At 43.9% G+C, this 15,986-nt stretch overlaps 1 protein-coding gene across 1 annotated transcript; it reads right to left on the bottom strand.

Annotated features, from left to right (window-relative positions):
- Positions 1-46: 46 nt before the first annotated feature.
- On the bottom strand, positions 47-14,036 carry LOC137095678 (guanylate-binding protein 2-like; the record flags this gene model as incomplete). Its single annotated transcript, XM_067462454.1, has 4 exons — positions 47-211; positions 8,995-9,122; positions 13,330-13,498; positions 14,004-14,036. Coding segments are annotated over 4 exons (495 nt in total), but the record flags the coding sequence as incomplete, so codon positions are not given.
- Positions 14,037-15,986: the final 1,950 nt, after the last annotated feature.

Raw genomic sequence — 15,986 nt, 5'->3', positions numbered from 1 at the left:
TGGCCTGTGCTTGTGGCTCTAAGCCTCCTTTTGTCTAAGGTTAGGTTCAGGTCTGGCAGTGGGGGAGGGGACTGGGGGGGGCACAACGGAAGGAAGGATACTGGAGCTTGTCTATGGCACTCTGGTCAATGGTGCCCATGCTGTTGTAGACCAGGGTGCTGCTGAGGAGGACAGACAGGGCAAAGATCCAGGAGTCATTCTGCTTGTCAGCCTGAGAGGAGAGAGAGAGGGAGCCAAAAAAGGGCGGCGGCTGGTCAAAGTCCGGTCAATTGAACGATGGATTGCTGGCCCTTGAGGCTGCAAGGCACCCTCCACTCCCTCCCAGCCAGGTCTAGGCAGGACTAGCACAGAGGCTGTTCCAGAAGAAGGAGCCCTCCAGGCAGTAAGAAGCCACACCTCTCAACAAAGAATTCCCCTAGGCAGTAGGAAGTTACACCTTGTAAACTGCTAGGCCATTCAATGCTAATCAAGGTGGCCAGTTGAACCATTCACACCTACCTCCAACAGGCAAGAGTTCTTTCTCCCACCCTAGACATCATTCCACAGATAAGTAAGCCCCAATTGTCCTAGTTTCCAACAGACCTCACCACCTCTGAGGATGCCTGCCATAGATGCAGGCGAATCATCAGGAGAGAATACTTCTGAACATGGTCAGACAGCCCCCAAAAGTTACAGTAACCCAGGAGCTTGGGTCTTTTGCAACCCGGGGGACCCTCCACATCAGGCCTCCAACCCCCAGGAGATCTCCCTAGCTTGTTCAATGTTCAGAGCTGAAGCCCAAAACACCTGAAGAGGCCCCATTAGGAGGTGTGGACTTCTGATTCTGTCTCCAAATCACTTAGGAGATTTGGGTACAGCTTTGGGACCAAGCATTCGATTAGGGTTACTATTCCCTTATGGCTGCAGCTTAGGGATTACATTGGCCTTTTCTGCTGCATCACAATCTTGGCTCAGGTTCAGATTGAGATTGAGTAAGTTTCCTTGATGATGATCATGATGATGATCATCATCATCTTGTTTTATTGTATTTTAAAGTTAATGGTATTGTTTTAATCTACCGCTCCGAGCCAAATTGGGAGTGGCGGTATACAAGTCAAATAAAAAAATGATGATGGGCCCAGTCCTGTGCAATATCTCTATTAATGACTGAGATGAAGGGCTAGAAGGCAGGATCATCAAGTTTGCAGAAGGGACCAAATTGGGAGGGAGAGCCAAGACTCCAGAGGACAGGAGCAGGACTCAAAGGGATCTTGACAGATGAGAGAGAGGATGGGCCAAAACTAACACAATGAAGTTCAACAGGGACAAATGCAAGAGACTCCACTTAGGCAGAAAAAACGAAATGCAAAGAGACAGAATGGGGGATGATGAGGCCTGGCTCGAGAGCAGGACGTGTGAAAAAGATCTTGGAGTCCTCGTGGGGAGGAAGGAGAACATGAGCCAGGAATGTGATAAGGTGGCAAAAAAAAGCCAATGGGATTTTGTCCTGCATCAAGAGGAGCCTAGTGTCTAGATCTAGGGAAGTCATGCTACCCCTCTATTCTGCTTTGGTTAGACCACTTGACCTGGAATATTGTGTCCAATTCTGGGCACCACAATTGAAGGGAGATATTGACTCTAAGCTGGGATGTGTCCAGAGGAGGGCGACTAAAATGATCAAGGGTCTAGAGAAGAAGCCCTATGAGGAGCGGCTTAAGGAGCTGGGCATGTTTAGCCTGAAGAAGAGAAGGCTGAGAGGAGATATAATAGCCATGTATAAATATGTGAGAGGAAGGCACAGGGAGGAGGAGGGAGCAAGCTTGTTTTCTGCTTCATTGGAGACTAGGACACATTGGAGCAATGGCTTCAAACTACAAGAGAGGAGATTCCATCTGAACATTAGGAAGAACTTCCTGACTGTGAGAGCTGTTCAGCAGTGGAACTCTCTGCCCCGGAGTGTGGTGGAGGCTCCTTCTTTGGAAGCTTTGAAACAGAGGCTGGATGGCCATCTGTCAGGGGTGATTTGAATGCAATATTCCTATTTCTTGGCAGAAGGGGGGTTGGACTGGATGATGGCCCAGGAGGTCTCTTCCAACTCTTTGATTCTAGGATTCTGTAATAATAACAATAGCTACCATGTGTTGTAATCAAGTGCCACTCATCCATATGCACCAAGTAAAAGAAGATTTTAACACTTATGGCAATGATTTGACTCAGACTGGAATTTAGACTCAGATTTTAATAGGCGTATGTTAATCAATTGTTCTAATTATTGTTTTAATATTTTTAATATTTCAATGTATTGTTAATTGTTTTATTATGATGACATCATATGGCAGTGATTCTCAACCTTCCTAATGCCATGACCCCCTAATACGGTTCCTCATGTTGTGGTGACCCCCAACCATAAAATTATTTTCGTTGCTACTTCATAACTGTAATTTTGCTCCTGTTATGAATCATAATGGAAATATCTGATATGCAGGATATATTTCCATTCACTGGACCACATTTGGCACAAATACCCAATAAGCCCCAATTTGAATACTAGTGGGGTTGGGGGGAGGGATTAATTTTGTCATTTGGGAGTTAGACTTGCTGGGATTTATAGTTCACCTGCAATCAAAGAACATTCTGAACTCCACTAACAATAGACTTGAACCAAACTTGGCACACAGAACTCCCATGACCAACAGAACATACTGGAAGGGTTCGGTGGACACTGACCTTGAATTTTGGAGTTGTAGTTCACCTACATCCAGAGAGCACTGTGGACTCAAACAATGATGGATCTGGATCAAACTTGGCAGAAATACTCAATATGCCCAAATGTAAACTCTGATGGAGTTTGGGGGAAATAGAACTTGATATTTGGGAGTTGTAGTCACTGGGATTTTTAGTTCACTTACAATCAAAGAGCATTCTGAACTCCACTAACAATAGACTTGAACCAAACTTGGCACACAGAACTCCCATGACCAACAGAACATACTGGAAGGGTTCGGTGGACACTGACCTTGAGTTTGGAGTTGTAGTTCACCGACATCCAGAGAGCACTGTGGACTCAAACAATTATGGATCTGGATCAAACTTGGCAGAAATACTCAATATGCCCAAATGTAAACTCTGATGGAGTTTGGGGGAAATAGAACTTGATATTTGGGAGTTGTAGTCACTGGGATTTTTAGTTCACTTACAATCAAAGAGCATTCTGAACTCCACTAACAATAGACTTGAACCAAACTTGGCACACAGAACTCCCATGACCAACAGAACATACTGGAAGGGCTCGGTGGACACTGACCTTGAGTTTGGAGTTGTAGTTCACCTAGATCCAGAGAGCACTGTGGACTCAAACAATGATGGATCTGGATCAAACTTGGCAGAAATACTCAATATGCCCAAATGTAAACTCTGATGGAGTTTGGGGGAAATAGAACTTGATATTTGGGAGTTGTAGTCACTGGGATTTTTAGTTCACTTACAATCAAAGAGCATTCTGAACCTCACCAACAATAGAATTGGGCCAACCTTCCCATACAGAACCCACATGACCAATAGAAAATACTGTTTCCTGATGGTCTTTGGCGACCCCTCTGACACCCCCTTGTGACCCCCTCAGGGGTCCCGACCCCCAGGTCGAGGAACACTGCCATATGGTGTTTGTGAGGCTGCCCTAAGCCCCCCCCCCCCTCGGGGGTAAGAAGGGCGAGGTATAAATATAGGAAATAAATAAATAAAATAAATAGGAGAACTAGATTCAAAAATGGTAGCACAGCGAATATTATTATTATTATTATTATTATTATTAAACTTTATTTGTACCCTGCTAGCATCTCCCGAAGGACTCGATGCAGCTTACATAGGCCAAGGCCTCAACACACAACATAACAATACAACACCTAAGCAAATTAAAACAATTAAAGCAATATAAACAACAAGCCACAAACAATACACTAAGACACAATAAAACTGGGCTGGGCCAGAGTAATGGGTACAAGGTTAAAAGTGCTGATGTGACAGGTGGTATATAAGGCTTATAGGGCAAGTGCAGTGTGCAGTGTGCGGCAATCTTAGTTCTACTAAAGTGCTTCTGGGACTTGGTATTGGAGATTTCCTAATCGGGAAAGGCACATCGGAACAGCCAGGTCTTCAAGTTCTTTCTGAAGACTGCCAATGTGGGGGCCTGTCTAAGATTTTTGGGGAGGGTGTTCCAGAGTCGGGGGGCCACCACAGAAAAGGCCCTGTCTCGCGTCCCCACCAAATGTGCTTGCGACGCAGGCGGAATCATGAGCAGGGCCTCTCCGGATGAACGAAGTGAGCGCGTGGGTTCGTAGATGGAGATGCGGTCACGCAGGTAGGCTGGTCCCAAACCGTTCAGGGCTTTGTAGGTAAGCACCTGCACCTTAAATTGGGCTCGGAAGATAAACAGCAGCCAGTGGAGCTCCTTGAACAGGAGGGTTGACCTCTCTCTGTAATGAGCCCCGGTTAACATCCTGGCTGCTGCCCGTTGGACCAGTTGGAACTTCCGAGCCGTTTTCAAGGGCAGCCCCATGTAGAGCGCATTACAGTAGTCCAATCTGGAGGTGACCAAGGCATGGACCACCCTGGCCAAATCAGCCTTTGTGAGGTACGGTCGCAGCTGGCGCACGAGTCTCAATTGTGTGAAAGCCCTCCCAGACACCGCCGACGCCTGAGCCTCAAGCGTAAGCAATGAATCCAAGAGGACTCCCAAACTGTGGACCTGTGGCTTCAGGGGGAGTGTAACCCCGTCCAGCACAGGTTGCCACCCTATATCCCGATCCGGTTTGCGATCAACCAGGAGGACCTCTGTCTTGTCAGGATTGATCTTCAGCTTGTTCGTCCTCATCCAGATAGACACAGCGGCCAGGCACTCGTCCAGCACCCGAGAGGCCTCCTTGGAATTAGGTGGACATGAGTAGTAGAGTTGCATGTCATCTGCGTAGAGATGGCACCTAACTCCAAATCTCCGGATGACCTCTCCCAGCGGTTTCATGTAGATGTTAAAAAGCATGGGAGACAAAATAGAGCCTTGCAGGACCCCACAGGTCAAAGGCCAGGGGTCCGAGCAGACGTCTCCCAGCTTCACCATCTGGGATCGGCCCTCCAGGAAGGACTGGAGCCATGACAGAACCGTGCCCCCGAGACTCATCCCAGAGAGTCGTCCCAGAAGGATACCATGATCGGTGGTAGCGAAAGCCGCTGAGATGTCCAAGAGAACCAACAAGGTCACACTTCCCCTGTCCAGCTCTCTACGGAGGTCATCCACCAAGGCGACCAAGGCTGTCTCGGTACCGTGACCAGGCCTGAAACCAGACTGGGACTGATCTAGGTAGTTGATGTCATCCAAAAAGCCCTGGAGCTGGGAGGCAACCACCCGCTCCAGCACCTTGCCCAAGAAAGGGAGATTGGAGATCGGTCTGTAATTGTTCAGCACCATGGAGTCAAGGGAAGCCTTTTTGAGGAGTGGACGAACCACAGCTTGTTTCAGGTGAGATGGAAAAAACCCCTGCTCCAACGATGCATTAATGATCAACACAAACCAATCAACCAACCCCTCCCTGGCCGATTTAATTAGCCAAGATGCGCAACGGTCCAGAGTCGACGTGATTGCCCTCACAGCCCCAAGGACCTCCTCCACGGTGTCAGGAAGAACAAGCCTAAAAGAATCCCACAAAATCGGATAAGCAGATGCCTCAGTCACCTCCCCTGGCACTGTGATGAAATTGGAGTCGAGCTCAAGGCGTATCTGAGCGACTTTGTCTGCAAAATGGTGTGCAAAATCGCAACACCGCGTTGCTGGGTCGTCAAAAATCTCCTCCACCACAGGTGGCTGAAGGAGTTCCCCAACGACCCGGAACAACTCCGATGATCTATTTGCTGCAGATGCTGCAGAACTCCGCAACTCCGATGATCTATTTGCTACAGAATACTGGTTATAGAAGCCCAGAAAGACATTGCCACCCCCATTAACGCTGGCTCATTGAAACAGCTAAGTCATTTTCAACATACTTTTCCAATATCTAAAGACAGAAATGTCTAAATACCCCAGAAGGGTATTTACCAGAACTAGATTTGAACAGCTGGATACAATGGTCAAACATAGAAGGTTTAACCAAATTCCATAGAATGAACTTTTTTTTTTAATCTGTGGGGCATGAATCATAGAATCATAGAATCATAGAATCAAAGAGTTGGAAGAGACCTCATGGGCCATCCAGTCCAACCCCCCGCCAAGAAGCAGGAATATTGCATTCAAATCACCCCTGACAGATGGCCATCCAGCCTCTGCTTAAAAGCCTCCAAAGAAGGAGCCTACACCACACTCCAGGGCAGAGAGTTCCACTGCTGAACGGCTCTCACAGTCAGGAAGTTCTTCCTAATGTTCAGATGGAATCTCCTCTCTTGTAGTTTGAAGCCATTGTTCCATTGCGTCCTAGTCTCCAAGGAAGCAGAAAACAAGCTTGCTCCCTCCTCCCTGTGGCTTCCTCTCACATATTTATACATGGCTATCATATCTCCTCTCAGCCTTCTCTTCTTCAGGCTAAACATGCCCAGTTCCCTAAGCCACTCCTCATAGGGCTTGTTCTCCAGACCCTTGATCATTTTAGTCGCCCTCCTCTGGACACATTCCAGCTTTTCAATATCTCTCTTGAATTGTGGTGCCCAGGTAGAGGTAGAAGATATTGCATATGTACTGTTTAGTTGTGACTTGTACAAGAAAGAGAGAAACCAATCTCCTGGGCCATACATTATTTTAAAAAAAACACATTGGGATCCGTATATTAAAACTACATTTGTATTGCTAAAATAACATATAGAACAGCCCTTTTCCTATTTAAAGCAACACAGCTGAGAATTGCACATTTAAAGTTGATTGAGGTAAACTGTAGGGGTGATGCAGGTATTGGATCTGGATTGGAAACTTTTTAACAGCTGGTTCATTTTGACTTATGTTGTACTGTATGTGTGTCACAAGAAATTCAATGTGCAGATTTGACAAATATGAATTTAATATGATGCGTGGGAATGAATGGAAGGATGTGTGGTTGAAGTTAATAATTTTGGAAACATCAGTATAACATTAAGGCTTGCAATGAGTAACTACCTGCTTACTGGAATGTGGATAAAACCTGCTAATGAGATCTGAAAAGTAATCTCTGATAAGAATGGGACAGTGATAACAGAAATGGTTGCAACCTTCCTTATGTTAAGAAGGAAGTCAACATCAGATCAACACCAATCAAGAAGATCAACATCCGGCCAGGAAACTGAGATGGAGCCAGGATGGAAGACGTCTATCATTAATTTACAACTTTGGGATGACATCAGCAGAATATTCCTATAAAAGACTCTGTCTAATAATACTCAAAGTGTGGCAGACCTGAGGAGTCTGGTTCATCAGCCATGCTCTGCTCCATGGGAAGGAGAGAGATACTGTACCTAAGGAGAGTGACAGATATGCTATGGGAAAGCATAGTTCTGGTCACTTTGGGGCTTCTTTCTCAAGGGAAGAGGAAGAAGTCCACTTTTGGGGTCTTAGATTTTGTGCAGGAAGTCAGGTTCTGCTATATGGAAAACAGAGATCTGGTCCTTGGCTTTGTGCTTAGGGAAAGAAGTTTTGGCATTTTGGTGTTTTGATGTTTTGGTGTTATGCGGCCGTACCTTGGGAAGTCTGACTTGGCCACGGTGGTCCATGCTTTGGTTACATCCTGTTTAGATTACTGCAATGCTCTCTACGTGGGGTTGCCTCTGAAGACTGCCTGGAAGCTCCAACTGGTCCAGCGGGCGGCAGCCAGAATACTAACACAAGTGGGATACAGGGAGCATACTACTAGGGCTGGGCGGTTTCATTCGTTAATTTCGTAATTCATTATTAATTCGTTATTTTTTTTGATAACGAAGCGATATTGAACCATTCAGGAGCAACTAAAAATCGAAACGAATTTTTTAATTTGTTTCGTAATTGTTTCGTAATTGTTTCGAAATCGTTTCGAAATCGTTTCGTTATTATTTCCGCATGTCTGGTGCAAGTTTTATAGTTGTTGCTTGTTTTATCAGTGAAAAAAAATATAATTATCACACCAACAGTCAACAACAGAGTTCCACTGCTGAACGGCTCTCACAGTCAGGAAGTTCTTCCTAATGTTCAGATGGAATCTCCTCTCTTGTAGTTTGAAGCCATTGTTCCATTGCGTCCTAGTCTCCAAGGAAGCAGAAAGGAAGCTTGCTCCCTCCTCCTCCCTGTGGCTTCCTCTCACATATTTATACATGGCTATCATATCTCCTCTCAGCCTTCTCTTCTTCAGGCTAAACATGCCCAGTTCCCTAAGCCGCTCCTCATAGGGCTTGTTCTCCAGACCCTTGATCATTTGAGTCGCCCTCCTCTGGACACATTCCAGCTTAGAGTCAATATCTCTCTTGAATTGTGGTGCCCAGAATTGGACACAATATTCCAGGTAAAGTGGTCTAACCAAAGCAGAATAGAGCATGGGGAGCATTACTTCCTTAGATCTAGACACTATGCTCCTATTGATGCATGGCACATGGCACATTGCACTTGCTCAGAACTCCAACATACCACCTCACACACCCAACACTTTTAACCTGTACCCATCCTTGGCCCGGCCCTGGTTTTATTGTGTAATAATGTAATGTTTTGTTTCTGTTATTGCTTACGTTTTTAATTTGCTTGCATTGTTATTGTTTGTTGTTGTTATGCTGAGGCCTTGGCCTTTTAAGCCACATCGAGTCCTTCGGGAGATGCTAGCGGGGTACAAATAAAGTTTAATAATAGTAATAAAAGAGACCTGCTGTCAATCAAGAGCGAAGCGATTCCTGCAAGGAGTTTGCCAGCGTTGACACAACTCCCATTAAGGGGCTGGGGTCTACCTGAGGACCTCCTCACAGGGAGCCAGATCTTGGTGGCCAGTAGTTTCCAAGAGGGTTCAAAGCACACACATACACTCCCCGCAGCCCCCCCTCCATGACCACCTTATCCACGTCGCCCAGGCCCTCCGTGTCCAGCAGCACCAGAGTCTGGTCCTTCCGATCCGGATACGGGAGGCACCACATCCAGATGCCCTTGGTGTTGGCCTGCATCTCACACCCCAGGGAGAAACCTGTGCCAGAAGGAAGATTGGCGAGAGACAAAAGGAGGGTTCCCCTCCATACAGGGCAAGGCTTACTACAACAACTTTACAAGATGTAACACTATGATTTTTGTTCCTGGGTTATAAATGTCATGATTTCCTAATTGATTCTACCACCAAAACATGGGAAAAGTTTGTTCAACTGCAAAAACTTTGCTTTTGCATGAGGGACATCATCCTGTAGCATATTCAGCTCTAGTTACTAAGATCTTCTGGAGGGGCCCTGCTCTCGGTCCCACCTCTTTCGCAATCGCGATTGGTGGGAACGAGGGACAGGGCCTTCTCGGTGGTGGCCCCTCGGCTCCGGAACTCCCTCCTGATGGAGATTAGATCTGTCCCTTCTCTCCTGACTTTTAGAAAGCTGGTAAAAAACATGGCTTTGGAATACTGCATTTGCAGAATGATGATTGAGTCAATGACTGCTGACCACTAGGGCTGGGCAGTTTCATTCGTTAATTTCGTAATTCGTTAAAAAATTCGTTAATTTTCCAATTACGAAACAATAACGAACCAGTCTGGATCAATTTTTTTAAAAAACGAATTTTTAAATCGTTTCGTAAATGTTTTGTATTTCGTTATTGTATTCGTTTCGTTATCGTTTTGAGGTCATTTCGTTATTATTTCCGCATGTCTGGGGCAAGTTTTATAGTTGTTTTTGGTTTTCTAAGGGTTTTTATAGTTGTTTTTGGTTTAATTAAGCTTCAGAAGTTCCCCCTGTCCCATTTGGAGGTTTTTTAGCGTATTGCGCGGTCGCGTCCGCCATTAACGAATCGATTCGTTATTGTTTCAGAAATCGATTCGTTATTGTTTTGTAATTTTTTTACATTTACGAAATTTCGTAAATATCGAACTTTTTAAAATTAAAATTTCGGAAATATTTTAAATATCGAAACGCAAAAAACCCCAAAAAACGAATTGATTTTAGAAACAAATTTTTCCGTTGTTACCCAGGCCTACTGACCACACGGGCAGATGGCGATAAATTTATGATTTATTCTAATGAACTGACTTTTGTAAGTTGTATAATTGTATTTTAATATATTTTTGTACTATTGTATTATGATGTTTACTGTGGTTTATCTTATTGTATTTTAACCCTCTGCTGTTAGCCGGCCTGAGTCCCTCTTCGGAGGTCGAGAGGAGTAGCTCATCATTGGGTCTCAAACAATTCAAACTAGTTTGCAGTAGCAACAAAAACAAAGTTTCTGGAGTAGAACAAATCCTTTTAGTTAAACAGGAAATACTGTGTTCTCTCACTTATCGCGGGGGTTGCTTTCCAGGACCACCTGCAATAAATGAAAATCCGCAAAGTAGGGATGCTATACGGTATATGTACAGTATACATACGTATACGTATGCCCCCCATCCACCCTCCTCTCTCAATCAATCAGTCTCTCTCTTTGGAGCACGCACCCACTGTTCCTTCCAGGCGTGGGCAAAAAAGAGAAAAAGAGAGGAGAGGGAGAGAGATTTCTCTCCGGCCGGCAATGATCTCAAGCTGGGATTGGCCATTGACTGGATGCTGCTTTCCCTCCACCTCAAGCTCGCACCCAGCCTGCGTGGCAGTGCTGAGGAGGAGGAGAAGATAAAGAGGGCAAGGAGGCTGAGCCTACGCTGCTACTGCTGCCACCAACCCAGGCTTTCCGCTCGGGCTGGATCCAGGCCACACCAAGGAGGAAGAGGGTGAAGATGTTGAGGAAGCTGAGCCTACACAGAGATCCATCCATCAATCTGCCTCTCCTTCCTCCTCCAGTGTTTCCTCACTACTTCCCTCAGTACTGTATTTGAAGACTGTTCGGAAACTTCAATTAGTCCTGTGGGCAGCAGTCAGATTACTCACCGGAGCATCATACAGGGAGCATACCACCCCTCTGTTATGTCAGCTCCACTGGCTGCCGATCCAGTTCCGAGCACAATTCAAAGTGCTGGTTTTTACCTACAAAACCCTATACGGCTCCGGTCCAGCGTATCTGTCCGAACGCATCTCCCTCTACGTCTCACCCCAGAGTTTGAGATCATCTGAGGAGGCCCTGCTCTCGATCCCACCTCTATCACAAGTGAGATTGGTGGGGACGAGGAGCAGGGCCTTCTCAGTGGTGGCCCCTCACCTGTGGAATTCACTCCCCGGGGAAATTAGGTCATCGACATCCTTCCTCTCTTTCAGAAGGAAATTAAAAACATGGTTGTGGGACCAGGCTTTCGGGCAATCTGGCGGTTAGATAAGGACAATGATGACCACAATTGAGAGTACTTGACAATGTGGAATGAATTTGCGGACTCTGAGATGGCGAACGCTGAGCATTAGATTGTTTTTATTGATTTTGATGTATAAACTGACTGTCTCAATTGTTATAATTGCTGTTTACATGTTTTATCCATTGTTATGTTTATGCTGGCATCGAATTGTGCCTTTGTAAGCCGCCCTGAATCCCCCCTTGGGGGTTGAGAAGGGCGGGGTAGAAATGCACGAAATAAATGATAAATAAATATTTTAAATTCATTTTTTTTAAAAACGCGAAACAGCGAGTCCGCAAGAAGCGAACCGCGAAGTAGCGAGGGAACAATGCAACACCTTCAAACCAGGAACGGGGGATTGTTCAAGATTAAATAATGTTAAATAGTGACTTTTACCACAAAAAACTGGGAAAACGTATCGACTCAAGTCTAAGCCGAGGGTGGGAAATGCAGCAGCTATTGGTACTGTATATTTCAAAATGAAAATAGATGGCAATAAAATTGCATTAACTGAGGCATCTGTAGGTTAAATGTTTTTGAATATTTACATAACATTGTAATTTAAGATAAGATGGTCCAATTCTGATTAAACTGTTATTCTGACCTTCTTCAATGTCAATGTGCTTACGTATCCTTCCAATAATAATAGAGTAAAATAATAAATGTAATAATAATAATAATAATAATAATAAATGGAGTAAAATAAAAAATGTAATAGTGATAATAATAGAGTAAAATAATGGAAATGTAATAATAATAATAATAATAAATGAGTAAAATAAAAAATGTAATAATAATAATAATAATAATAATAATAAATGAGTAAAATAAAAAATGTAATAGTGATAATAATAGAGTAAAATAATGGAAATGTAATAATAATAATAATAAATGAGTAAAATAAAAAATGTAATAGTGATAATAATAGAGTAAAATAATGGAAATGTAATAATAATAATAATAATAATAATAATAATAATAAATGAGTAAAATAATAAATGTAATAATAATAATAATATTAAATGAGTAAAATAAAAAATGTAATAGTGATAATAATAGAGTAAAATAATGGAAATGTAATAATAATAATAATAATAATAACAATAATAAATGGAGTAAAATAAAAAATGTAATAGTGATAATAATAGAGTAAAATAATGGAAATGTAATAATAATAATAATAATAATAATAAATGAGTAAAATAAAAAATGTAATAGTGATAATAATAGAGTAAAATAATAAATGTAATAATAATAATAATAATAATAAATGAGAAAAATAAAAAATGTAATAGTGATAATAATAGAGTAAAATAATAAATGTAATAATAATAATAATAATAAATGAGAAAAATAAAAAATGTAATAGTGATAATAATAGAGTAAAATAATAAATGTAATAATAATAATAATAATAATAATAATAAATGAGTAAAATAAAAAATGTAATAGTGATAATAATAGAGTAAAATAATGGAAATGTAATAATAACAATAATAGAGTAAAATAATCAATATAATAATGGAGTAAAATATTTTAAATGTAATAATAATAATAGAGTGAAGTAATAAATATAATAATAATAACAGAATAAAATAATAAATAACTTTGACTTGAGTATAAGCTGAGGGGAGCTTTTTCTGTCTAAAAAAAGGGCTGAAAAACTCGGCTTGTACTGGAGCATATATGGTACTTTTCATGTATTACACAACCCTCCTTGTAACTCGAGGCAAGTTACAACACTGTTGAAACAGTGAGGTAAAACAAAGCACAATTAAAATACATACAAGAAATACATATGTGTAAAATGCCGGTTAAAATTGACTGCAGGAAAAACGAGGTCTGTAGTTGTGTCTTAAATTCTGACGAAGGCACCTCGATGCCAAGGGGACCAAGGGGCCACAAGGGCACCCTGTGAAGATCTCCTACCCCATTTCCTCACCTGTTCTCTTCCCGGCCAGGCGGTTCATGAGGTAGGACTTGCCCGTCCGGTAGAGCCCCACGATGGACACCACCACCACCGGATGACGGATGCGCTGCAGAATCTGCAGGGCCTCCCGGTTGATCCGAAGCTCCTCTCCGTCATTGCTCTCTATCAGGCACATTGGGGCCTCCATAGCACTTGGCAAAGAAAGGCTGAGGAAGAGCTGGCTGAGGGCGAGGGACCTACAAGAGGAAGGGGGTCATGTCCTACCGGGCTGGCAGCAGAGACTCTTCTGGTCTCTGGAATGAAGACCCAGGAGCCACAACCACCTCCCACGCAGCTGGCAGTACCTGCTTGGAAATTAAATATGTCTATCTTTTCTCTTTCATTTCTGGCATCCAGACCTCAAAGCCAGATCCTCCCCTTAACAAACAGATGGGAGCATTGAGTCCCCCTGGTTGATGACTCTGCCAGGAAGAGGGCTGCTGGACATTGCAGTCCCAATGCCATATGAAGACAAGCTGCTGAGCTCCCCGTCCACCTAAGTCAGCAAGTGCTGGGATGGGTCTCACCAGGGGCGGCTCAACCCATTACGCAAAGTAAGCATTCGCAGTATAGTTGATTTTGCCCAGGGGTGCTCTTGAGGCGCTCTTGGGGGGAAATAGACCTTGACATATGCGAGTTGTAGTTACTGGGATGTATAGTTCACCTACAATCAAAGAGCATTCTGAACTCCACCAATGATGGAATTGAACAAATATGGCACACAGAACTCCCACGACAAACAGAAAATACATATCAGTGATTGGTGGGGGGGGGGGGGGGGGCAAAATACTGTTTGCTTGCCATTGAAAATTACCTAGGGCCGCCTCTGGGTCTCACCTACCTTCTTCTTAAACAGATGGCCCTAGTTCCCTCTACGAAGGGGCTGGGCACTTGGTGGTTTGCCCGTGGCACCCAGACCGCTCTGCCTTGTCGACAGAGAGGCTCTTGAAGCAGCTCACAGCTCTTCTGCTTCCAACATCAAAGCCTTTTATGGGTTTCTGCTCCACGCCCATTTTTATGTTGGCCTTGCTTCCTGCTCTTAGTTTTCTTTCCTGCACAGGTTTTTACAGTAAACAGCTCTGTTTCTAAGAAAGCCTCTGAGACTCGTGCACCAGCTGCGACCGTACCTCGCAAAGGCTGACCTGGCCGGGGTGGTCCATGCCTTGGTCACCTCTAGATTGGACTACTGCAATGCGCTCTACGTGGGGTTGCCCTTGAAAACGGCTTGGAAATTCCAACTGGTCCAACGGGCAGCAGCCAGGATGTTAACTGGGGCCCCTTACAGAGAGAGGTCAACCCTCCTGTTCAAGGAGCTCCACTGGCTGCCGTTTATTTTCAGAGCCCAATTCAAGGTGCAGGTGCTCACCTACAAAGTCCTAAACGGTTTGGGACCATCCTATCTGTGTGACCGCATCTCCATCTATGAACCCACACGTTCACTTCGTTCATCCGGAGAGGCCCTGCTTGTGATTCCGCCTGCATCGCAGGCGCGCTTGGTGGGGACTCGAGACAGGGCCTTTTCCGTGGTGGCCCCCCGACTCTGGAACACCCTCCCCAAAGATCTTAGACAGGCCCCTACACTGGCAGTCTTTAGAAAGAGCTTGAAGACCTGGCTGTTCTGATGTGCCTTCCCAGATTAGGAATCTCCAATACCAAGTCCCAGAAGCACTTTAGTAGAAATAAGATCGCTGCACACCGCACATTGCACTTGCCCTATAATCCTCGTATACCTCCTGCCACATCAGCACTTTTAATCTTGTACCCATTACTCTGGCCCAGCCCAGTTTTATAGTGTCTTGATGTATTGTTTATTACTCCTTGTTAATATTGCGTAACTGTTTTTAATTTGCTTTAGGCGTTGTATTGTTGTGTTGTGTTTTGAGGCCTTGGCCTATGTAAGCTGCATCGAGTCCTTCAGGAGATGCTAGCGGGATACAAATAAAGTTTAATAATAATAATAATAATAATAATAATTTTTAAGGACATGTGAAAAAGATCTTGGAGTCCTCATGGACAACAAGTTAAACATGAGCCAACAATGTGAGATTTTTTAGAGTTTTTTAAATGAAAATGAACAAAATCTGGCTACCAGTATTAAAAAACTCTAAAATTATAACAGCTAAACAACAGAGAGGAAAAAACCAGGCACAGATTAACACCTCCCAGCAACAGATTTTCCCAGGCTCAGGCAGGCCTTCAAATGCTAATCAAGGTGATCAGCTGAAACATTCACACCTAGCTCCAGCAGACAAGAGCTCTTTGCCCCACCCCAGCCATTCCACAGATATATAAACCCATTGTCCTAATTCCAACAGACCTCACAACCTCTGAGGATGCTTGCCATAGATGCAGGCGAAACGTCAGGAGAAATGCCTCTAGAACATGGCTCCATAGCCCGAAAAAACCCACAAGAACCAAACACCTTCATGTTTGTAAAGGGCATTAAACAGGATGTCTGAGAGCAATCCTGTGTCAGAGCAACTTCTCATCTTCGCCAAGGGGCTTGCATTTGTTTGCCTGGATTATCTTACAGTTTTCATGTTTTCATGTTCATGGTTTCAGGACTTTTCCATGTTTCACGGGACTTTGCCTTGATGGTGCCTTTGTGGACACCGGCTGGCTTCTCTGCG

This window comes from Anolis sagrei, chromosome Y, assembly GCF_037176765.1.
Source record: "Anolis sagrei isolate rAnoSag1 chromosome Y, rAnoSag1.mat, whole genome shotgun sequence".
Classification (NCBI taxonomy): domain Eukaryota; kingdom Metazoa; phylum Chordata; class Lepidosauria; order Squamata; family Dactyloidae; genus Anolis; species Anolis sagrei.
Note: the sequence above shows the minus strand (reverse complement) of the source record. Positions and strands in the feature narration are given on the sequence as shown.